This window comes from Trichosurus vulpecula, chromosome 1 (genome assembly GCF_011100635.1).
Source record: "Trichosurus vulpecula isolate mTriVul1 chromosome 1, mTriVul1.pri, whole genome shotgun sequence".
Taxonomy (NCBI): Eukaryota; Metazoa; Chordata; class Mammalia; order Diprotodontia; family Phalangeridae; genus Trichosurus; species Trichosurus vulpecula.
Window position 1 is genome coordinate 193,818,732 of NC_050573.1, and position 25,531 is coordinate 193,844,262.

Consider the following 25,531-nt stretch of genomic DNA (forward strand, 5'->3'; position numbering starts at 1 on the left):
TTCTGCCTCCAAACCCACCGCATTGTTTCTCTCTCCTTATGTAGTATAGTTCCAGGCCATCTTCCTTCTATACTAAGGTTCCTGAAGAGGAACCGTAGGATTTTCTGTTTTCTTTAATGATCTCTGCCATAGCAGCATTTCAGTCCTACAGATTTTTTTTTTGTTAATTACCAAAAAAGAGAAAGAAAGAAAAAGAAAAGAAGTTTCTCTTCCCAGTAGGCTTAATATCTGACCTGTAGAGTCAAGTATCTGGTAGCGGGGCTTAGTGTGGTGGTTAATCCATCTAGTAGTCAGTAAATAACTCATCTTCCAGTGGTCCGGTTGATTAAGCAGACGTTTCTCCAGAGCTATCTTATAACTTCTTTTTCTCCTCTCTTTGTGACCATAGTGGAATTTTCCCAGTGCCATGATTACCCGAAAGGTAGGAGCAGCTTTGGCAGCTGGTTGTACAGTGGTGGTGAAACCTGCAGAAGATACACCTCTTTCTGCCTTGGCCCTTGGTGAGGTGAGCAAGTTTCTTCATGTATTCATTCATATGTAGGATTATAAACTTAAAATCAGAAAGGATTTTATAGGCCAGCTAGTCCAACCCATTAAGTCACTCATCGAGCATTTAATAAAAGCTTACTACGTATCAGGCACTATACTAACTGCCATGGATGCAGAGTAGTGCAAGAAGCATTCTCTGCTCTCAAGGTTACATTCTGGGGGGATATAATATGTAAATAAATAGGCAAATGCAGGATACACACACACACACACACACACACACACACACACATATACATACAGTAGATGGAAGGTAATCTGAAAGAGGAAAGCACTAAGATGGGAGGACCAAAAGAATCCTTTTGAAGAAGTGGGATTTGTGCTGAGTGTCAAAAGAAGCCAAGGAAGCTAAGAGGCATAGGTGAAGGTATGAAATATTCCAGGTGTGAGGGACACACAGCAGTTCAGAGGCACAGAGATGGGCATGGAATATCCTGTTCAAGGAATGAGAGGTAGGCCAACGTAACTGGATGGCAGAATGCATGGAGAGGAGTAAAGTCTGAGAAGACTGGAAAGGTAGGAAAGGGCCAAGTTATAAAGGGCTTTAAATGCCAAACATGGAACTTTGAACCTGGAAGTAATTTGGAGCCAGTGGAGCTCATTGGGCAGAGTTGACATGGTCAGGCCTTCAGTTAAGAGGGCTATTGCAGGAATACATGCAAAAGGTGATGAGGGCCTGCACCGGAGGAGTTACCAAGTGTGGATGACTCTCTCAAAGAGGTTAGCTGAGAAAGGGAAGAGTGATTATAGGATGATAGCTAGAGGAGATGTAGGATCAAGTAAAGAATTTTCTTCAAGGATGAGGAGACCTGGAAGTATTTATAGGCAGCAGAAAAGGAGCCAGTACATAGAAAGACATTGAAAATAAGAGAAAGTGGGCATGATAGTGGAGAAAATCTAGGAAACTGGGTCAAGGGTATCTGTAGAGGGACTGACCTTGACAAAGAGAACCGCTACCTTTCTATCTGACAATGGAGTGAAGGAGGAGATACTGAGGAAATATGTCAGAATGACGTGAGATGAGAAGGAGGGAATAAAAGGGAACTTTTGTCAAATTGTCTTAATCTTTTTCAATATGGTATGAGGCAAGACCCTCAGATTAGAGGAAAATTGGATGGAGTGTTGTAGGAGGCTTGAGGAGAGATGACAAGATTTGGATCAGCCACTCCCAGATAACAACACCAGCATCTGTATTTTATAAATCAGGTTTATTTATAAATACATTTTACATATAAAGTTTGTACATACTACATACATGTTACCTACATAGGTTTTATATTTACATATATAATTATAATATTATATATAAATATATAATATATTATTATACTATATATAAATATTTATAAATAAATTTTACCTATAAAGTTTATATATTACATATATGTATATATTTTATATTTATATATAAAGTTTATTTATAAATAAGTTTTATATATAAATTTTATGTATACTACATATATGTATACCTATATGTATACATTTTATATTTATTTATTCATATACAGAATTTGTTTATAAATAAACTGCAGTTGAGGGTCCATTGTGACTTCCCCAAGTTCACACAATTAAAAATGGCAATGCAGGGATTGAAACATAGGTCCTACCCACATTCTACTGTGCCATAAGTGGACGTAAATGAGTATTTGTCAAGGGGTGAGGAAAAGCACCTTTCTTTGCCTACATCCCCTTTTAGAAAAGTTTTTCATTTTTACTTGCATTTAAATCTGATGGTTTTCTCTTAACTAAACATATATTTAGATTTCTTCCCATTCTTGTCAGGGATTTTTTTTAATTGACCCTTGATCATATGCACCCAAATAATTCCTTTGGGGCTTTCTTTTAATTGGACAAACTCTAGAAAGTGATTTCAGAAGCATCTCTTTCATATCTTGTCCTCTGTGTCAGATCTTTTTACATGGGGACGCTCAAGAGCTGCTGTGTCACCGTCTTACTTATCCATTTATGACCTTGGTCTCTGCTATTGACCTTGTTTATGTTTACACTGCCTTCTAATGTGGTCCTCAAAGTTTACGGACCATCGTCCTCAAAAAGCATGGGAGCATTCAAGAGCACTCTTCAGAACAATGGGAATACTAGCAGTCTTCTAGGAATTCTTTTTTAAAAACTTATTAAATTATTTTATTTTAAAAATTAAATTATTAATCATTACATTGTTATCACTATTCTAAATTATAATTCTACCATAACATTATTGTAACATTATTAATTAAATTGTTTTTACTTTAATATTAAATTATTTTATTTTCAATTCCTAGAAGAAAACAAGCATTTTCATAACACAGTACAAAAAAAAAAACTCTTCTAGGGATTCCAAGATGAGCTCTTGCCCTCAAGGAGCTCCTCATCTAAGTATATCTTCTTTCTGAGGCCGGTGCTCCATTTATTTATGACTCGTTAGAGTGCAGACTCTGCTCAACATTTTTCTGTGGAAGATTTGTTCAGGCCCTTTTCTGTTCCTTTTTTATTTTGTGTGTGTGTGTGTCTTTTATATAATATTGAAAAGTGTTTCTAGGGCTGTGACTGCGTTTTTTTCCCTTGAAAATGAACAGTTGAAGGAAAAATTTGGATTATTTGTTATCATCATCATTATTATTATTGCACTCTGTTCCCTCTTTGGCCACATCATCAGCAAGCATGTAGTGGTGGGGTGGGGAACCTGCGGCCTTGAGACCACATGTGGCCTTCTAGGTCCTTGGGTGCATGCAGTCTTTGACTGAGTCCAAGTTTTGCAGAACAAATCCTTTTATTAAGGGGATTTGTTCTGTGAAGTTTGGATTCGGTCAAAGGGCTGAACTTGAGGACCCAGAGGGCCACATGTGGCCTCGGGGCCACAGGTTTCCCCACCCCTGATGTAGTGTATTATGTGTTATGTGCCAGGAATAAAAATACAAAAGTCCCTTGCCCTAAAATGGGAGCCTTTTAAATCATGTTTTGCTCACATTTTAGCTTGCCAACCAAGCAGGAATTCCTGCAGGTGTCTATAATGTGGTTCCCTGCTCTCGCGAGAAGACCAAGGAGGTTGGAGAAGCTCTTTGCACTGATCCATTGGTATCCAAAATTTCTTTTACTGGCTCAACGGCAACAGGAAAGGTATGTGAAAGTTTACTTTAAGAGGTCATATGAAAGGTAAAATGTAAAAGAGAGGTAGAAAGAGGCCTCAGAAATGGGGTTGGAAACCCTCATAATTCAGGCCAGGAAAATGTTTTCAAGGGCGGCAGACCACTAGCATTCTCTAGCATCTCACTAGCCCTCTCACAACACAGTTCAAGCTGCTCTAAGGGCCATCAGGCCAATCCCTTAGCATAGATTCACCTCACCCTTGGGGAAATAAATATGAATGGTTTGTTTTAAAGTGGCCTGAAAAGGGAAAGTGATAAGTTAGAATCAAGGGAAAACTGAATCTGCCGATCAGGAAAAGCTTTTGGGAAAATAGAGGCCCTTCTAGAGGTGAAATTGTAGCTTGAGCATCATGGCGGTGCAGAGACCAAACTAGAAAGAAGTGTCTTGGCCTTCCCGGGTTCTAATGCTCTTTGCCTAACAAACAGAATGAGCACCGCTTTAGCCTTCTAATAGAGCATTAGGCCTTTCCCATCCATTTTTCTTCGCAGGACATCTTTGCCACCTCTTGAATTCTATGACTGCATAGTCAGAGTGTGATAGTGGCCTCCATCTCAGTGTGTGTTCATGGCTGGTTCTCCATTGTAACTACAGATTCTCTTGCACTATGCTGCTGACTCTGTGAAGAGGGTCTCCATGGAGCTAGGAGGGCATGCCCCATTTATCGTGTTTGACAGTGCCAACGTGGACCAAGCAGTGGCGGGGGCCCTGGCTTCCAAATACAGAAATTCTGGTCAGGTGAGTTCTTTAGAATATTTCTAGAATTTGTGTTTGACAAATTCTTGCCTTGAATATAATTCTTTTTCCTCCTTCCATTTCCACCTCACTCCCCCCTTGACATTTTTCCTTGGTTAAGCTCCCACTCCAATGTCAGTAGATAAATTTGGTACTGGCTTTATAACTGTTGGCCTCTCTTTTCCAGAGGGCTATCACCTCTCAAGCTATGGAGGAAGCACTGAAAATTCGGATTTTTTTAAGTACCGTTTTTCCAGTTCTCTATATCCAGAGGCAGGATGGCATAATTGGTAGAGAGCTGGTCTCAATGCCACAAAGGCTTGGGATCAGGCCTTGCTTGTCACCTATCCTGACTGTGTAAGCCCGGACAAGTCCCTCACAGGCAGAGGGGTTCTTAATCTGTTTGGTGTCTTGGACTGATGATAATCTGGTTAAGCCTCTGCACGCCTTCTCCAAATAATGTTTTTCAGTCCATAAATTAAAATAGACGGGATTGCAAAAGGAAACCAATGATATTGAAATGTAGTTGCCAGATACTTTTTAGAAACAAGTTCATAGACCCTAGGTTAAGAGCCTGACATGAGGCAATTTTTTAAGACCTTGAATTGCAGAGAAAATGCTGCCCTGCACTGGTAGAGTTTCATGTGGGAGTTCCATATAGTAGTGAAATCACAGGTCTGACCCTATCCCTGTCTCTCTACCTTTATCTAGAAGGGGATGAAGAGAAACCCAGATTTCCCCATTTAGCCTTTCTAGTCCCTCACAATCTTGCTCTGAACTACTGAAATCTAAGATTTTTAGTCTCAGGAAAGAAAAGAAGGTGAGGATCTTAAGGAATTTAAAACTATCCTCTCTGCCAGTACCTCCGTCTTGGACTTAAGTGGTTAGAATCAGCACCCAGGGACTTTTCAAACCATTGAGGCTAACTCCCTCATTTTACAAATAAGGGAACTGCTAATGAGAGTCTGAGGTGAGATTTGAACCCTGGTCTTCCTGACTCATGGGCAGCTAGGTGGTGCCGCAGTGCACAGAGTGCCGAGTCTGGAGTCAGAAAGACTCATTTTCCTGAGTTCAAATCTGGCCTCAGACACTGACTAGCTACGTGATCCTGGGCAAGTCACTTAACCCTGTTTGCTTTAGTTTCCTCATCTGTAAAATGTGCTGGGGAAGGAAATGGCAAACTACCCCAGTATCTTTGCCAAGAAGACCCCAGATGGGTTCATGAAGAGTCAGACATGACTGAAACAACAAAGGTCCTTTCCAGTCATAAATCTATGTAGATAGTTAAATCATAACTGTTTGATTTCATCTCACATTTTAAATCAGCTTTATACCCCTGAACGATCTTTAGAATCATTTTTCCTATACAGGCAGCTCAAGTATGCTGACTTGGGTGTCCTTAACTAAACATATTTGCAACTTACTAGCTATGTGACCCTGGGCAAGTCACTTAACCCTGTTTGCCTCAGTTTCCTCATCTGTAAAATGAGCTGGAGAAGGAAATGGCAAACCAATCCAGTATCTTTGCCAAGAAAACCCCAAGTGGGGTCACAAAGAGTCAGATAACTGAACAACAACAATAAAGTAAAAAATTGACTCTAGTGCTTAAAAGGTACTGAATGGAGGATTATTGAAACCGATTTCAGAGCACCTAGGTGGTGCATTGGATAGAGCAGTGGGCCTGAAGACTAGCTGTGTGACCCTGGGCAAGTCATTTAACTTCTGTTTGCCTGAGCTATTCATCTGTAAAATCGGGACATACTGGAGAAGGAAATGGCAACCTCTCCACTATCTTTGCTGAGAAAACCCGTGGACATGGTCCATGACGGCCAGGAAGAGTGAGATATGACTGGGTGACAACATTTACCAGCCTTGGATAAAGGCTGGCAGGTGCTCGCTTTGTCTCCCCCGTGATGTTGCCAACACTGTGCTGAAGGAATGAGCACAGAACAGTTCTGACTCCCTTTGGTTTGTCCTTGTTGCTATTTCTTCATGTACTTATCACTTTGTGTTCTTGCTTAGGACACTGCCTAACACGCCGCCTTGCTTCTTGTGAATGCCTCCTCCCTTTCCGCTTCTCACCTCCTGGTATTTATTCTCAGCTCTCCCTGTTGTTTGTCAGGCAGCAAGCCGGCCCACTTTATTACTTCTTGCATTTTAATTTGCGCTTAATAGATAAAGAGAGCTTGGGGCTGAGAAAGATGCCATTTGTACCCCTTGTTTTGTTTCCAGGTTAAAGAAAGAATGCAGTTTCATCCAAGCCTCCAGATATGTTTTACTTGCAAGGCCAAGACTGGGCCTGAGTACTCTAATGGGACCTCTTATAGATAACAGTCAGGGATTATTAACTTGGGTCAACAGCTTTGGACCCTTGTCATTTTTTTATCACTTTTACATTTAGACATGTGTTTGCGCGAATCGTTTCTTGGTGCAAAGGGGGATCCATGATTCCTTCGTGAAGAAGTTTGCTGAAGCCATTAATAGAGAGCTGCATGTAGGTCATGGATTTGAGGAGAGAACTACCCAAGGCCCATTGATTAATGAAAAAGCAGTGGAAAAGGTGAGTGAATCAATTAAAGCTTAGTCTCCGTTTTTGATATTAACACGGTCAGCTTAGCTAGTAGATCTTTGTCAGTCCTCAAATCTTCTGCGGAAGAAGTCAGTCAGCAAGCATTTATCTAGCTCTTACTGTGTTCCAGGCACTGCACTTAAATGCTGGAGAGATACAAAGAAAAAAAAACCAGCTTATGCTCTCAAGGAGCTTACCTTCCAAAGGGAGAGATAGCATAAATATAAATGAGTGCATTCACTATGTTCAGGGCAAGTAGGTGGCTCAGTGGATAGAGTGCCAGGACTAAAGTAAGGAAGCCTCATCTCCCTTACTTCAAATCCAGCCTCAGACACTTAGTCGCTTTGTGACCCTGGGCAAGTCACTTAACCCTTTTTGCCTCAGTTTCCTCATCTGTAAAATGAGCTGGAGAAACAAATGGAAAACCACTCCAATATCTTTGCCAAGAAAACCCCAAATGGAGTCATGAAGAAGCCATGACTGAAACAGCTGAACAACATTCAACAGGGAACCTTAGAGGGAAAGGCATAAAAAAGTGAAGAGAATCAGGAAGGGCCTCATGTAAAATGTGGAGCTTGAGATGAATCTTGAAGGAAGCCAGGGATTTAAAAAAAAAACAACAGACATGAAGAGATAGAGCCTTGCAAGGAGGTCTTCAGTTCTAAGAAATCAGAGAATAAAGTCAGCTTTCATCTGTTTCTTGAGTTAAACAGTATATCACCCGGAAGACTGGAAGTTAGGAAATCTAGATTCTCTAACTCTTTTCCATAATTCCTCCAGAGGCCCTATAACCAGCTCCACTTCTGCACCTCCCTTTCTCCAGCTATAAAATGGAGATAATACCTACCAGAATCTCCAGTCCTCCTTCCCTCCAGGGCTTATGATGAAGAAATACTATTTGTAAGACTCATTGAACATCTTAGAGGGAAGGCGGGAAGACTTTTGAAAACAAGTTTGGGTACTGGCTGAAACCCTGGGTTTGGTCTCATATTTCTTCCTCTTACCACAAATTGTTCTTTCAGCCAACACTTTTAGTACTGTTCCCAAATATTCATTGAATTCCTAAAACTTCCAGCAGAGGGAGATAGAATCCCAAGTGCTTAGCTCCAGATTTAGAGATGGAGGGGAAAACAGATTGAGGGGGAGAAAATTCTCCTCACCAGTTTTTAAATGTAAGTGTCACACTTTGAGATGATCACAACTGGGAAGATTTTTCCTATGCTTACTTTCCTGTTTATTAAACTCCTTTTAGAGTCACTTGAGCAATTTCCTTGCTAACCTAAGAAGACAATACATCGGCGGGGTGGTCTGCTCTTATTGGAATAGAGATTAGACCTGTGATTTCAGTGGCATAGGGAACCCCTGGATGAGTCACCGGGAGCACAGATTAAATGACTTGCCTCAGTCACCTGCCCAGCCCATGTGTGTCAGAAGTAGAATTTAAACTCGAATCTTGGCTACAAGACCGTCTCTCTGTCCACCATCTTTAAAATCAGGGAGAAAATTGTGGCTGTCATTATCATCAGCAGTTAGCCAGAAAAATTAGGATGTGGAATGGGAATGCAAGAGAGAAAGAAAACAGGAAGCAGTCATCTCAGCAGAGAGTAGGAGGGGGTTGAAGCCTGTAGTTTGGGACTTGTCCAGGGTGAAAAAAATTTAACAGCCCAAAAGTTGGCAGCCTTACCGCACCAAAGTGGAAAATGCCAAATCACCAGAGTCTTTGGAAATCTATTGAAAATACCAAGGAACAAGTTAGGGGAGGGTTCTTTATTATATGGCTCTTGCCAAGCTCTCACTGCCTAGCAACTGAGCTGATCACACCAAAATCACATTCATCTGTGTCCCTTGTGAAAACAAATTGAAACACTGAGATGCAGGAGAGCTCTTAGACTCCTAATTCTCATAAGACCTTGCAGCATATTGCTTCCAAAAAAGAAGTCTCTTAAAGAGAGAGAGAGAGAGAGAGAGAGAGAGAGAGAGAGAGAGAGAGAGTGTGTGTGTGTGTGTGTGTGTGTGTGTGTGTGTGTGTGTGTGTGTGTGTGTGTAGGAGGGACGGGGGGGGGGGGTAGTCTGTGAAGGTGCTGGATGGTTTTCCATTGTCTAGCTCAGTGCCTTTGCTTTGGTCCCTTGGTGCAGGCTGAGAGGGATAACAGATAGAAAAGACCCATTAGTTCCTTCTGTCCCTCCCCTGCCAGTTCACGGTGGGGAGGGGGTAACTGGAGCAGTATTCTTTCTTCTCTTCCCATCTAAGCCTTTCTTGTGACTATCGAAAACAAATGCTTTCTGTAGTTTTACTCTCCAGCTCTCTCCTTTGGGAATCACGGAGCACTCCATTCCTCATCCCCACGCCATCTGACTAAAAATACCAGACTCAAGTCAAGTGACCTGAACCTTAGAGATGGTAGTGCAGGGCAGTGGACAGAACATGACCTTGGAGTTCAGCTCCTGTGCTACTTCCTAGCTCATGTGACCAGGGACAGGTCACTGGATTTTCCTTTGTCCGTTATTTCCTCATCTCTAAAATGGGGGTAATTAATGTGAGTACATGACCCATATTACCTTAGGAAGGTATGCTATTATGTATAGGAAGCACTTTGTTGTATATTAATTTCAATTACTATTACTAAATTTGCTTCATTTTTTTTGACCTCAGAAAGTGGAGAAAGATAGAAGAAGAGTATGGGACTGAAAATGGTCATTATAGCCTTGGATAAAATATACTGAAGTATCCCTGTACATTTATTTGTAGTTTATGCCTAAAATAAAATTACACAGCAGATCTTTTTGATAAGTTATTGTGACTTTAGGAGATTATTACGTTTGGAAATGTCCATCTTTCCCATTTGCAGTTTTTCTCCCAAATTTGGCCATGGCCACAGCTGTAGCAGGATGTAATGTGTTTTTTTTTTTTTTTCTGTGAGTAGAGCAAATACTCTCTGGCCTAATTCTCTCAAAATGAGGTCAGGCACATCTCCTTCTTGCAGTTCTGGAGGGTACCTCTGAGAGGGCAGGTGCACCTTTCTCTAATGCTCCTATTTAGGGGCTGCTCTCCCCACTGTTAGCCACCCTAGGTCCATTTAATCAATTAGTTTTTACAAAGAGACATTTACTTCAAAGATACAGCAATATCATTAGTACAAACATTTCTCCTTAACAGTTTGGGGAAACACTTTCTCTAGTGCCACCTCAGTCTCTGAAGAGAGCGGACTTAGAATTAATGTAGTTCCTACATACCCTTGGTCCCAATAAGTTTTCCAAATGCAGCATAGCTTTTGTCTCTGCAGCTACTAGGCTAGGTCCTGAAGGTCGACCAGAGGCTAGACCAGAGCTAGACCAGAGGCTGCAGACCTTAGTATAGACTCCAGTCCCAGGTCTGCTGGTGGTTCACTGTCTTGATATCTCACAGTTCACAGGGTAGTTGTCACCTGTAATCTCCTTCACCTAAACTGAAAACAAACAGAGCTAAAGAACCATGGCCTGTATTCATAGGCCACATGTGGGCCTCAGGTGGTGGTAGAAGGGGGTACAGTAAAACCTCTACCTTCAACCCTTACAGCATTGTCTCTAGGGAAGAAGTTAAACTGAGAGAAAGGAGATGAGGTTGAATGGTACCTTTTGAAGGCTTCCCAGTTCCAGTCCAAGAGGCTCTCATTCATTACGTTTAGTGACCTGTATCACTTTTAGAACTTACTTAGATCTTCCCAATGTTCTTACATTCCAAGACATGCATCATCATGACTCTCCCAAAAGCAGATTCTCCAGCCTTTTCCACTCCGAAAATTGTATCATTGACACTCTGTACATAATCATAAGGACTAGGTTCATAGGCCAGTTCCTAGTTACATGACAGTTAGCTGGGGCAAGATCAACATTTAGATGAACCCTACAGAGTTCTTGGCTAGTGCTTCTCAGTTATGCCACCTTTAACATTTCTGCCAGAATGAGTTTTCAATGATAGAGCGAAATAGTTTATTCACACATACGTAAGAGTACAGGACTGAACTTCATTTGGAATGAACTTCTGCTTTTCTCTATGGAGCCTTAATTCTCCAGTTCAACAGCATTAGGTCCCAATCAGCTTTTCAGCTTACACTGATGAATCCTAAAATAGAGTTCACTTCCTGAGATACTGTAAGAGATTATTTTGATAAGTTACCAGACTGTTAGCAGAATCATTGATCTTTTGCACCCTACCAAGGTAGGTCCGCATGTACACTCATACATACTCAATCTCAGACTAAGAATGATAACACTTGAAGATTCGAAGTAAGGTACCTAAGTTCTCCTGGCTTTGGGAGTGTTGATACTGTCTATATGCCCATCTCTTTTTATTCTAAAACTTCGAGTTCACAAAGAGAGGTAAAGAAATTGAGTAATATTGCCTCTTTTTCTGACAGGGAAGGATCTGGTGCTGGATAGGAGGCAGGGACTGAGGATAGGATTGGACCTGTGATCTTATTGGCTATAGGGAACTCCTAGGTGAGGAAATTCCTTCTACCAGCACAGGTAGGCACTTTGTCTGCCACCTATAGTCTTAGAGAGCTGCCTAGAACAATGAAACGTTAAGTGCCTTGCCCAGGGTGGTATAGCCAGTATGTAACAGGTGAAATTTAAACCCAGATCGCTGTAGTTTTGAGGCCAACTCTATCTGCTATACCACATTACCTTTCCTGATGCTAGAAGAGGAATCAAATCATCAGGAACAGACTGGAGGTTTTGAATATCTTTGTCCAGTCTTTGCCCTTTGACCCACATTTTGTATTTTGGTAAAGATGTTTAAACATGTTTCAACAGCTCAGTGTAAGAGAGTTATAACTGGATGGGGTGGTTTTTCACTTGTTCTTTTCCTCATTGAGTTGAGCTTGCCAGAAGCACCTTTGTTCCCTGGGTATTAGGAGCCCATGATAGTTTGAGGAAGGGATAAGACAAAAAAAGCTCCATTTGCTGTGGCTGTTAACCATCATTAGCATGTAGTTTTGAGGGCCATGAGTTTCAGCAAAACCATGTAATGATCCTTCACCTAATGGGCATGTTTTCTAACTTGTTGAATCACATTGTATATTGTGCCCATTAGTATCTGTAATGATGTTTTAGTCTAATAGCCTAATCATGCTGATAATATGGAATGCGTTTCCGATCTCTTATTTTTGGTTTGTTTTTGTTTAGGAAAAAAAAAAGGAAACACACCACAGAACTCTAATCCAAGGCAAACTACCATCCCTAGTCCCAAATCCCCACTGCCAGTGGTCCACAAGCTAAGAATGGTCTTTACATTTTTAAATAATGTTTTATTTGTATTTTAAAATGTAAAAGCCGTTCTTAGTTCACAAGTGGACCTTACAAAAATAGGCAGCTCTGGCCCTTGGGATGTAGTTTGTCCGCTACAGTTTTGGAAACTGAGGCTTTGAGAAGCCAAATGACTTTTGCCCAGTGTCTCATAGCTTGTTAGTAGTAGACCTAGATGTCAGTTATTTTAAATGAAATTTCTCTTTCTATCTCTTCCTTCTGGGTTCTGTTGGTAATATATAGAAATGCTGATGATTTATGTAGGTTTATTTAATATATTGCAATTTTTCTAAAGTTGTTAATTATTTCAACTAGTTGACTACTTTTTGCTAAGAAAATAAGTCTACCTTAAGAAGGAAGAGAACTTTCCTCAAGGGAACAAGGCAAGATGAAATCCTTCCCCCGGACCCCACAACCCTCCAGTTTTATCAGTTTCCTCTAAAACAGAAAAGCATTAGCTCCTGCCAGACTGGGACTGCTTGGCAGGATCATGTGCTCCTACAGAAAGCACGACAGTATCTCAGGAAGTGAATTCTATTTTAGAATTCATCAGCGTAAGCAGAAAAGCTGATTGGGACCTAATGCTGTTGAACTGGAGAATTAAGGCTCCGTAGAGAAAGGCAGAAGATAATGCCTTCAAGTAAAAGGAAGTGATCTCTTCCTCTCTATCTCCCTCCTCTTTTATGACCCTTTCTCAGTTTCTCTCACCCAACTTCTTTAGTTTTCTCCTCACTCTTGTATTTTCTCCCCCCATTTAAAAAATTTCTTTCCCCCTTGCATTCTTTATCTTTTTCTTTCCTTCCTTTACTTCTCAGTCTCTTCCCTCCTTCATTTTCTCTTCTCTGCCTCTCTTTGCCTGTCTTACTTTCTCCTCTCCTCTACTCCCCCTTCCTCCTTTCTTCCCTGCCCCCTTTAGGGAGGCTTGTGATGCTTTGGGTTAGAATGTTTATGACATCACAGCATGGTGTGTGTGTCCTGTGACCCCTGTCCTTTGACCACAGATTATCTTATTCTGCTCTTCATTGGGAATCAAGATTGTGCTTGCTTACTGACCTGTCTGAAAAGCTAAAAATCCCATCATTCCTCTAGTACTGTCAAGATTTTTTAAAAAAAAGCAAACATGGATCTGATGCAGACTTGGGATAATAGGTTGTGGTTTTTTGCTTTTGTTTTTTAGTGGTTTAACATCACTTCCTTTGCAAACTCACAAGATAAGAAAACAAAGGAAATGAAGATTAAAAGATTAAGAGCTATAGGCCCCTCTGGTCATGATCCCAAGTCAACTCTAACCTGAATAAAGCTCTTTAATGCCTGGGGAGGAGCACCAGGGTACCATACTAGCTTGAGGAAGTAGTTTCTGGTGAGGGCAAAGCTGGTTTTGTTTTTTCTCTTTGTGTCACAAATGCCTAAAACAGGGCCTGACGTTTAGTAGCTGCTTAATAAGAGCTTGTTGATTGATTGATAGATAGAATCATAATTCTTCCCTTCCACCCGCCCCTCCACATCCTCCCAGCAACGCCCTATAGTCGGTAGATCAATGCATTCTGACCCCAGAGACCTAGAGTATGGTTCATCAGTGTGTCCTGTGCTGCCGCACCCCGCCCCCCCACCCACCACTCCCCATCCAACCCATGGCAGCCCCAGGGGCTGTGAAAGATGTCCTAGACATCTCTCTCAATTTGCGCTTTGAGGTTATTGACATGTTCCATGTCTCTCATTTGCCCCTTGGGATTGCACTCCACCCAAGAACACACATACACTTTAAGGCTGAAGGCTTGGATTGTGACAGCATTAGTTCAGTAAGGAGGCAGTTCTGGGGAGGCAGCACAAACCCAACCTAGAAGAAAATGCAAGCTCCAGTCTGCCAACAGTGCCTACTCTTAACACTGGCATTCATCACATCCTTTGACACTGCCAAGGCTGGATTAGAGTCTCCAAAACCATCCCTATCCCCTGAGAGTTCCTTCCCTACCCCCACCACACGAGGAGGTATTTATTAGTAATGTTTATAAATTTAATTTAGTGGTCATTCCTTAGATTGACTACAGGCTGGAGGGCAGCAGGTCAAGGGCTTGTGTTAGGGACGTTCTGTGTTCTTCAAATGGTTCTGAAACTCACCAGAATTTCTGGGGCGTGGGCCAAAAGGGCCCTTTAGTCCAACAAAACTGGTTTATGCCTCTGTTGAATGCTTTGAGCTGCAGAGATAAAAGGCTGCCATCTGTCTATTGTCCTTTAGGGGCCGCCATTGGCTCGGCCCTCAAACACATGTGTTTTACAGTGTCCTCTTATGACAGAAGGGCATTTTGTAGAAAACACTACTTCTTAAAACTAGCTTTCAATATAAATACCACATTTAAAGTGATTACTAGTATGGAAATGACTTTACTTGATTTATTTTCTCTGCTCTTTAAAATAACAGTGTCTAAGTGTCTCTATAACCCACTAGAAAGCATTGTCAACTGGCTTCTCCAAACCTTATTTTCTCTGTTTCATGTAGGTAGAGAAACATGTAAGTGATGCAGTTTCCAAAGGAGCCACCATTGTGACAGGAGGGAAAAGACACAGCTTTGGGAAGAACTTTTTTGAGCCAACCCTCCTTAGCAACGTCACCGTAGACATGCTGTGTTCTCAGGAAGAAACTTTTGGCCCCCTGGCACCAGTTATTAAGTAAGAGCAGTTGTATTTTAAAGTGGGCAAGGGGAACCAAGGAAGGTTTCTGGAGGGTGGGCTGTCAGATGTGGAGAGGAAGCAATCACATTCCCATCACCAGGAGTGAAGTTGGACAGCTCAAGAGATCTGATGGCCTTGGTTTTTAGATTTAAAGTGGTCTTGGAGCTGTTTTGAGTACACTCTGTTTTTAACAAAAAGAAAAAAAAATGTGGAGGTGGCTGAGGGATTTGAGCTGTGAAAGTATTAATCATTGTGATGAAAACTTGGGCCCTCAGTACTCATAATTTTGCTTCAGTGTTCCTGGGGGAAGAAGAAAAGAAAATATGGTGTTATCAAACAGATTAACAGAGGCAGAGTTTTTTCTTATTTTTCTTTTTTTTAATATCCTTTGTTTTGGCATGACTTCTAAGTATATTCCTCTCCACTCCCCTGCCAGCCATCCCATGAAACAATGAATAAAAAAACTTCCTTTTTAGGAAATTCAGCAAAACTAACACACACATTCACCAAGCCTGGCAGTATATGTATTGTTCTACATTCGTAGTTTCCCACCTCTGCAAAGAGGGGGAAGGAGGGAAAAGGAGGGAGAGAGAAGGGTGCGTTTTCTCATCACTTCTTCAAAGCCAAGATAGGTCATTATATTTACACAGAGTTCCATCTGGGGATTTTGTTGTTAATTCTTTCAATGTGTATGTTGTCTTCCTGGTTCTACTTATTTCTGTCTTCATCGCTTTATGGCAGACAATACCATATTACCACAACAATAAATACCACAAGACAATAAATGCCATGTAACAATGCCATAACTGTGGATTGATCATAAATGACCTCCCTAAAAGGACAGGTGGAACAGGCACATGAGTAAAAGGGATCAAAATAATGGCCATTGGGATGAGTGCAGAAAACGTGAGCAGTGCGGAGCATGTGAAGCAGAATGACAATGCTAAAGAGCATGGGGGAAGACTCTGAGCATCTTGGTTCAGTTCCTGGCCTGTCCAAAGTCACCACTTCTCTGAGCTTTATAGTTTCCTGATGTGTAAAATGAAAGCATTAGTCTGGACCTTTGCAATGTCTTCTAGGTCTAAATCTGAGAGTCAGAGAGCTCATGGTATCATAGAGAAGATGGATTAAATTTGTGAAGGAAAGATGAAAGGAATGTGAGAAAGAAAGAAAAGGAAGGAAGGGAGGGGAAAAAGGAAAGGAAGGAAAAAAGAAAAGAAGGGAGGAAATGTTGATGCTTACCATGTGTCTGGCACTGTTACAAATATTAGGTAGGAAGTTGCCCATCACTAGGATTCTTCAGGTGAAAGTTGGATGTCAGGATGTCATAATAGGAATTCTTATGCAGATATTGATTAGAAGAATGTCCTCTGAGGTCTTTTCCAATTCTGAGATGATGGAATCCAATGAGTATTGTCAGGGCAGTACAGGAAGTACAGGGTGCTTCTCTGCCAGCTGCCCCCTCTTCCAAGTAAACTGCTTATCTTCCTGTGATGTGTGGTATTGTTGGATAGATTAGCAAAAAATGCTGAGATCTGCTTAGTAGGTTGACTTTGAGACTTGTTCCAGCCTAGTTGGAGTTAAGAGGAGAGCAACACAATCTGCTCACTTTCCCTACCTGTAATAAATTTCAATTTAGTGTCTAATGTATGCTGTAGTGTCTCCTTGAGAGCCCTGGAATGGGAGTAGGAAGGCCTGGGTTCAAATTATGACTCTTCTAATTACTACTTGTACGAGCTTGGGCAAATCCCCTCCCTTCTCTGGGCCAAAATTTCCTCATTTCTACAAAGAGATGATTCATCACCAAGGTCACTTCCAACTCTAAATCCTGTGTTCTTCTCATCGTATTGGAGAAAAATTGCCAATTTAAAATACAGTCACCCCACTCCGAATCTTAAATCTTTCCTTCAGAACTGAGAACCCAAGAAGCCTTGCTGCTAAATGCATACTTTGCAGAATGTTCAGAATTTGAGAAGTAAGGGGAAAAGGAAAGAAAGGGACAATCTTATTCACCCATTTTGCCGATGTCCTTTTTACACCAAAAAAATTTTTTCTGCAGATTTGATACAGAGGAAGAAGCCCTAGCTATCGCCAATGCAATGAATGTGGGTCTAGCAGGTAAGTTTGGAGGTGGTTTTTGTTTGTTTGTTTGTTTCGATGGTGTTGGTGGTAACATATTCAACCTAGTGTTTCTTGAGTATCCAGTCCATCATTTACCCTGACTTTTATATCATCTTTCAACTTGATCTGATTTATCATCAATAGCCCCCCCACCCTGGTTTTCTTGTTACGTTTTTCAGTAGGTGTGATGGATTTGTGCTTCAGAATCCTTTCTTGTTCTCCCTGCTACTCATGTGTGGAGACCCCTGGCAAGGGTTAGAGGTGCAGTGAGCTAAAGCTAACTAACCTGAGTAGGTATCAGACCTGCCACTATGGCCTCCTTCCGGGCCCTATTTAAATACCCAAGTGCTTCTTCCAATTTACTGACTGGAAGCTTCTTTTTAAAAAAATCCTTTTCATTTACCTTAATATTTTAAGACTAATTTCATCAGTGTGGGCACTCCCTTCACTGAGGCAGATTGTAACCCCTGGAGGACATCAGTGTGAACCGCCATCCAAAAATGTGTGTGTTCGTGTGTGTGTAAAATATAATTTTACGTAATGAAGTTTTTTAAAGTACTTCATATAAAAATCATTGAAGCCACTGCTTTGAAAGGATTTCCCATTCCGTCTGGCACCTATTAAATTAGAAATGTAGCTTAGAAATGGATTGGAACTGAACTGTATACAGCTTTTCTGTCTGGAACTGGCCAAGGGAGACAGAGAGCAGGAAAATACCTACTGGCGCTTGCCAAGGTAAGTGGCCTCCCTTTGTTTCTAACCTCATTAAAAGCATATGTGAGTGTGTGAGGGAATGAAGGAGTAATTTCATTGAGTGAATATGTATCTACTACCTACTGTGTGCCTGTCACTATGGGGAATAAAGAAAAGTGAGACAATCCTTTCTCTTTAGGAATGCACATAGTAGGTTTGTTGTATACTCAATAGTACGTAAGCTATAGAAATGGGGACTAGAACTGTGATTTCATTGTCCTAAATAGGGAGACTCCCTACACCAACGCAGTTTGGCACCTTCTTTGAAATTTAGTCTTAGAGTTGCCTAGAGGTTAAGTGACTTGCCCAGGGTCACACAGCCATGTCATATGTACGTAATAGCCATCATAAAAAGACAGATAATTATAGTACAAAGCATGACATTTAAATGTATATCGTAAGTGGTACAGACAATTAGCCCGCTAGGGGTTTAGGGGAATGAGACATCACAGAACCGAGATGATCCAGAAAGCTTCATGGTGAAGGTGGCAGGTATATGAGCTGGGCCTTCAAGGATGCAGGTAGTGGGGGTGAAGACAGGCATTCCCTTCGGGAGGAATTGTAAAACAAAAGCGTAAGGAAGGAAAACAAAATGTGTTACGGGTATCCTTATTAGAACAGCTTGACTAGAGTGGAAAGCTTATGTGAGGAAGTATAATAGGAAATAAAGCCTGGCACATAGTAGGCACATAATAAAGTTTGATTGAAAAGGAAGTTCTACATTGTACACAGTAACAGAAACATTGTGTGATGACTGACTTTGTTAGACTTAGCTCTCCTCAGCAGTGCAGTGATCTAAGACGGGGGTGGGGAACCTGCAAGGATTCATTCTGTGAAGTTTGGATTCAGTAAAGGGCCACACGTGGCCTCTAGGCTGCAGGTTCCCCACCCATAATCCAAGATACCTCCAAAAGACTCACGATGGAAAATTCTATCCTTATCCAAAGAACTATGGAGTCTGAATGCGGATTGAAGCATACTATTTTCTTTTAGTTGTTTTTTTTTTTCTTTCTCCAGGTTTTTCCCTTTCGTTCTGATTCTTCTTTCACAACATGACTAATGTGGAAATATATTTAATATGATTGTACATGTATAACCTATATCAGATTGCCTGCCATCTTGGGGAGGGGGAAAAAATTTAGAACTCATCTTGTAAAAGTAAATGTTGAAAACGAAAAATTAAATTTTTAAAAAAAGAAAGAGAAGTTCTATTTAGTTTGTAGAAGGTTGTGAATGTCAGTCAAAGGAGTTTGGCCATAAAGAGCCATGGAAGATTTGGGAGTGGGAAGATTACCTGATCAAAGCATTGTTTTAGGAAGATGAATCTGGGTATTGGATGGTTTGGAGTGGAGACAAGGGAGAAAGGCCTGGTGTCAGTGAGACCACTTTGGAGGCTATTGCAAAATAGTGGTCTATGGCTAAGCTAGAATGGGGAGAATAACAGTAACAGATGACATTCATTTAGTGCTTTAAACTTTGCAAAGCACTTGAAATACATTACCTCACTTGGTGGTCGTAACAACCTTGTAAGGGGTAGGTGCTATAATTATCACCCCCATTTTATATAAGAGGAAGTAGGCATGGAGATGGAATAAATTACCCAAGTTCACACACAGCTAGTAAGTGTCTAGGGCAGGATTTAAACTTAGGATCTTCCTGATTGCAGGCCAAGCACTCTGTCCACTGTGCCACCTTAGTTACCCAAGAGGACATAAAGAATTGTCCAGCATCAGTGACAGGCTAGATGGGTGGAGGGGTGGGGGACAAGGAAAGAGGAAGATTCTTAGGTTTCAAGCTTCAGTGACTAAAGGAGTGGTGAGGCCAGTGACAGAAGAAGGACAACTGGTTCAGGGCAAAGATAACCAGTGACCTTGGTTTTAAATATAATCTTATAGCATATAATTATTCTCGTCTCTATGGCAGGTTATTTTTACTCTCAGGATCCAGCCCAGATCTGGAGGGTGGCTGAGCAGCTAGAGGTTGGCATGGTTGGAGTTAACGAGGGAATACTGTCCACGGTGGAATGCCCTTTCGGTGGGGTGAAGCAATCTGGCCTTGGACGAGAAGGTTCAAAGTATGGTATTGATGAATATCTGGAACTGAAGTATGTGTGTTATGGTGGCTTATAGGAATCACCAGATGTTCTGTAACTAAGGGGAAAAAAATCCCTCTACAGATGTAGAGAAATGCCATCTAATATATTTTTGATAAACCTTTAGAATCCTTATAAATGACCTGTAAATGTGAATTTTAAAAAACCTCATCCAGTCCCACATCATCTTGTGTGTTAGTGGACAGTTGTTCCTCAGGTACTTGACTGGATCAAGAGGTGAAACCTGTAAGTGTCCTTCTTGCTTTGAGTGTAGGCTGAGCTTGAGTTTCAGGTAGTGATTTCCAGCCTTAACATAGTGCTGCCACCTACTACTGAGAAGAATTCAGCCAGAAGGTCCCTCATGATGTGGTTAGGAGTGGGTGTTTAATACTGAAAGCACCAGAACAGCTATATCATAAACCCATTTCACCTCTAACAAGGCTGCGTAGCATGGCGGTCCTGGGTGTGCAGAGGAAATGCCTTCACGCACATTCGGGCTGCCTGGGTGTTGCAACTGAAGTACAATCTGGCCTATTTTTAAAAACAGTTTGAAATAGTACGCAGTGTCTGTGTTTCTTTGTGGACAGAAGGAACATTTCCTCTCTTTTTCTCCCTCTGGCTAGCTTAAAATTGAAGTCTACAATTTGTGTTTACTGAAAGGAAAAAAAGAATTGTGTAGGCTCTGTTTCACCTCCTTTTTTAAGAAGTAAGCAGAGGATTGCAGCTGTAGAGTTTGAAGAAGGAGCTCCAGACTGGAAGTCAGGATACCTAGACTTAAGTATCTAAACTACTAACATGCAATTTTGGCAAACCATCATGTCTCTAGCCTGCAGTCATCTTATCTGCAAAATGGTGATAACTTACGTGCCCCTTCCTAATTCACGGGGATGTTGTGAGATTAAAGCTATGCCCAGGCCTTCATAGAAAGAAGGTATCTATTTTGGAAAAATGAGAGTGCCGTATAAGTACAAGCTGTCATCATAGCTCATAGCCCTCTGTAGTTTGCACACGGCTTTCTGTGCAAGGAACCAGAGGTAGGCGCTGCCATATTATCATCTCCATTTTACAGATAAGGAACCTGAGGCTTAAAGCAGTTTACAGTGTTCATCCTACTACTCCAAGATGCTTTTCTGTTTTAGTTTTTTTTTCTTTTTTGGCAGGGCGATTGGGGTTAAGTGACAAGGTCACTTAGCTAGTCACACAGCTAGTACATGTGTCAAGTGTCTGAGGCCGGATTTGAACTCAGGTCCTCCTGATTCCAGGGCCGGTGCTCTACTCACTGCGCCACCTAGCTGCCCCTTTACAGTTGTTTTGATCCTATTATCATTATGATTATTACTGTTTAACAGCAGTGTCCCCAATCAACTCTACCCTTGACACTTAGATGTACAGTGGAATGAGCCCACAGGAGAACCTTAACACAGGATACTCTGTGTTAGCAGTATTCTGGCTAGCCCCATTGTTTGCCTTAAGGTTAGTTGTGTAGGAGACCCAAGTGGTGGTCACCAAGGCAGTGGGGTCAAAATCAAATAGAAACAGGGGGCCACTAAATCATACAAAACCACATAGGATCATTATCTATATTCCATTGTATTTGGTTTGTTAATTTGTTAATTTTTAAAAATTAATTTAATTTCTTAATTTTGTCAATTTGTTTTGTTATTTCTCAGTTACATTTTAATGTGATTTGGGCATGTGGCCTGGAGGCCAAGTGTTTGACACCTCTGATCTATAGCCCTTTCTCCCAGTCCTGCTTTAGAGGGGGTTGTTCCTCTCTCCTCAAAAAGAAGCCCATATTAAACCTGAAAAAAGAGAATCGGGTTGGTATAGTGAGAAGAGCACTAGATATGGAGTGAGGATCTGCATTTAAGTCTTAGCTCTGCTGCTTTGGGAGCTCAAGCAGATCACTTCACCTCTGTGGGGTTTATCATCTGCAGAGTGTTAGAATTGAGCCAGATGAACCTTGAAGGTCTTGGTCAGCTCTAAATCCTAAGGACTGTGAACTTATGCAAGCTTTCCACAATTTGAGGTTGGAGCCGTGGAGAATGAATAACTGGAGGGTTTCATACCTCATCACAAATCTGGTTGTTGAGTTAATTGAAAATTTCAGTGACCTTTGGTGCATTACCTAATCTATAAGGGCCATCAAATTGCATTGAATGAAGAACTTACAAACTGATAACTTTGGGGAATGTCCTCTAACACTAAGATTGGCCATCCCTCACTAAATAAAAACTGATAAAGTGTTTGATTTCTGAGCTGACGCTTCACTCTCCTCTTCTTCTTCTACTCTCTTACACAAATTCCTCAAGACATCAAAGGGGGAGTCTGTGTAGAGAAGAGAGAAAGGAATGAAGTACACAGCTCTTAAGAGGGGCTGTGCCTAAATAATCCTGAGCCTCTTGTAGAACTGTGTTTCTGAGCTCCATCTGATACTTATTAGCCCCTTAGTCCTCACTCCAAGGTGGGAATTAAAATTTTTCTTTATTGGGCATTGGAAAGTTCAGAAAAGTCTTTGTATTCATGTTAGTATCAGCTCTCCTTGAAACTGTTTTGTGTTTCACCCCACACATTAGCCACACAGATCATATTCCTAGGCTTGAACATAGAAGTATTTAGCTTCAGAACAACGTGCTGAGAACTTCTGCTATTGGCATCGTATAGACAGTTTAAGAAGCACTGAAGGTGTCGTGAGTGGAAAAAGTTTGAGGAGCCTCGTAAAGTGATGTATACCCAGACTGTTGATGACTATTACATTTTGAACATTTTTAGATAACTACAAGTGAATTTCTCAAGGCCATTGTTGCCACTACAGAAAACATAACAAAATGAAAAATTCTCTGATTTAAAAAATAATCTAGAATCCTGGGATTTAAAGAGCTTAGAAGAGAAATATTAATTGAACTTTTAAATGACTAGGTAATTTTATCATATTATGCACCCCTTGAGGTTCAATAAAGCATATAAATTGAGACTACAGTCCCCATCATCATAACGCTGATTAAATTTCACATGTGTTAATGAGGAAAAAAACTAATTTTTCATTAAGATAGTATTAGGGTACGTGTTGATTTCTTTCATTTGTCTGTACTTATTACAAGAGAGGGAGTGGAGGGTGACAGTAGAAAAAGAAAAAAAGCATCAATAAAATATTTAAATAGGAAAAAGGATAGTATCACAGAGTAGGAGGGAAGAGGATTTGTTTTCAGTGAACCATTTTTTATCCTTTTAAGGCTGGTGACTTGTCTGGTAGATGAATCATTGTTTACGCCTTTACATCATTATGCAGAAGTTCAGCCTCTGGACTTAGGAGATGTTTTTTCCTCACTCATTTACCAGGTAATGATCAATCCCAGATTTAAAGAATCTTCACTCTGTGTAGATCACATCATCCTAGGCTACAGCACACTGAGCATTTGCCTAGGAGGTTCCCAACCATCGCCACATACCCAAAATGAAATTACCCAGAGATCAAATCCATTGGCCTGAAAAAATGTTCCTGCATTTGCTCCTAGCTATGTACTACAGAATCAGTTGGCTGCTGATATTTTGGTCAGATTGATCTGGTTTTTAATATGTGATTTATATCTTGGTTTTTTTTGAAAGATGTTTTTAGGTAAAAGTGTTTTTTTTTTTTCCTTCAAAGTTTATTTTGGTGGAAACAGCCAAGGGAGAATAAAGTTCAGAAGCACAATGTAGTCCAATCTATTGTTCTGCTCTCGTTTTAAAACTTGCCAAATGATCTCTCTGTAAGGGTGGGTCACAGTGTTTTAATAATTCATATGCAGCTAATTTTTAGATTATTCCCTGAAGATTTTTCCTAGTGTGATTTTTAATGTTAAGTTTTGTGGAAAAAAAATTGAAAGCTACTGTAACAGGAAATGTCCTTAAATCTTACTTTCAATTGTGTATACATGAGCTCATTTATGTGAATTCTCATTTTTGTTCTCTGTGCGTATGTGAATTACTGTATCAGCATCTGCTTTCCAGAGAATTGGATTTGTGTGTGCAATTAATAAACATTCAATTTTAACAATAACATTTCCTATTTTTGTGCTGGGACTGTTTATTTCTTCAGTCTGATTATCTTTTATTCCCATTTATATTTTTTATTAGGGACTAATTCTAATGTAGGTCATTACCTCATGGGATTTAGAGGGGGACTTGACAAATGTCAGAGTTAATGAGTGATCTCCCCAGGTTGCCTCTTACCTTCCTGTTATTTAGCCAGTCCCTTCTAGTTGTAAAGGGGTATGTGGATATCTTGACCCTTGGCCTTTTTCCACCACAGATGTTTTCTAAATGAATTTTTGGTGATATCTTTTTTCAATTTAGTATTTTATTTTCCCCAGTTACACGTAAAAACATTTGTTAACATTTGTTTTCAAAACTTTGAGTTCCAAATTCTCTCCCATCCTCCCTCCCCAATTCCCCTCCCCGTTGAGAAGGCAAGCAATTTATATAGGTTATACATGCATAGTCATGCAAAAAATATCCATAATAGTCATGTTGTGAAAGAAAACATAGACAACAAAAACCTCAAGAAAAATAAAGTTTAAAAAAAAAGTATGCTTCAATCTGCATTCGGACACCATTAATTCTTTCTCTGGGGATGGATAGTATTTTTCATCATGATTCCTTCAGAGTTCCCTTGGATCGTGTATTCCTGAGAGTAGCTGAGTCATTCATAGCTGATCATCCTACAATATGGATGTTACTTTGTACGCAGTATGTTTGACTTTGCATCAGCCCATGCAAGTCTTTCCAGGTTTTTCTGAGAGTTTCCTGCTCATCATTTCTTATAGTACAACAGTATTTTAATCATAATCACATACCACAATTTGTTCAGCCATTCTGCAATTGATGGGCATCACCTCAGTTTGTAATTCTTTACCCCAAGAAAAGAGCTGATATAAATATCTTTGTACATATAGGTCCTTTTCCTTTTTATCTCTTTTGGCATAAAGACCTAGGAGTGGTATGGCTGGATCAAAATGTATGCAGGTGGTTTTTTTTGTTTGTTTTTATTTTTTTTTAGTTTACAGCACTCAGTTCCACGAGTTTTTAGGTTCCAAATTTTCTCTCCCTCCCTCTCCTCCCCGCTTTCTCCCAAGACGGCATGTAGTCCAACGAAGGTTCTATATATGCCTTCACATGGAACTTATTTGCGTAATAGTCCAGTTGTAAAGAAGAATTATAATCAATGGAATGAATCATGAGAAAGAAGAAACGGAACCAAAAAAGAAGGGGAAAAAAAAGAGAGCAAATAGTTTGCCTTAATCTGCATTCAAACTCCATAATTCCTTCTCTGGATGTGCATAGCTTTTTCCATCATGAGTCTTTTGGAGCTGTCTTTGAACCTTGCATTGATGAGAAGAGCCAAGTCTATCAAAATTAGTCTTTACAGAGACCATGTGTCTGTAATCGTGTATAATGATCTCCTGATTCTACCTACTGCCCTCACTCAGCATCAGTTCACATAAGTCTTTCCAGGTTATAATGAAGTCCGTCTGTTCCTCATTTCTTATTTATGCATAGTTTTATAGCCCTTTGGCTATAGTTGCATATTGCTCTACAGAATGGTTGAATCAATTCACAACTCCACCAGCAATACA

The 25,531-nt window shown here is 40.6% G+C and overlaps 1 protein-coding gene across 1 annotated transcript in view; it reads left to right on the forward strand.

The window, feature by feature from the left end:
- Nucleotides 1–23,957, forward strand: part of ALDH5A1 (aldehyde dehydrogenase 5 family member A1) — a 42,869-nt gene extending 18,912 nt beyond the window's left edge. Inside the window, exons 4-10 of the mRNA XM_036757050.1 lie at nucleotides 389–505; nucleotides 3,520–3,663; nucleotides 4,285–4,428; nucleotides 6,827–6,985; nucleotides 14,778–14,947; nucleotides 17,010–17,068; nucleotides 19,748–23,957. Of these exons, the coding sequence (XP_036612945.1) occupies nucleotides 389–505; nucleotides 3,520–3,663; nucleotides 4,285–4,428; nucleotides 6,827–6,985; nucleotides 14,778–14,947; nucleotides 17,010–17,068; nucleotides 19,748–19,953 (999 nt within the window). The 3' untranslated portion in view covers nucleotides 19,954–23,957. The remainder of the gene's footprint in view (nucleotides 1–388; nucleotides 506–3,519; nucleotides 3,664–4,284; nucleotides 4,429–6,826; nucleotides 6,986–14,777; nucleotides 14,948–17,009; nucleotides 17,069–19,747) is intronic.
- Nucleotides 23,958–25,531: the final 1,574 nt, after the last annotated feature.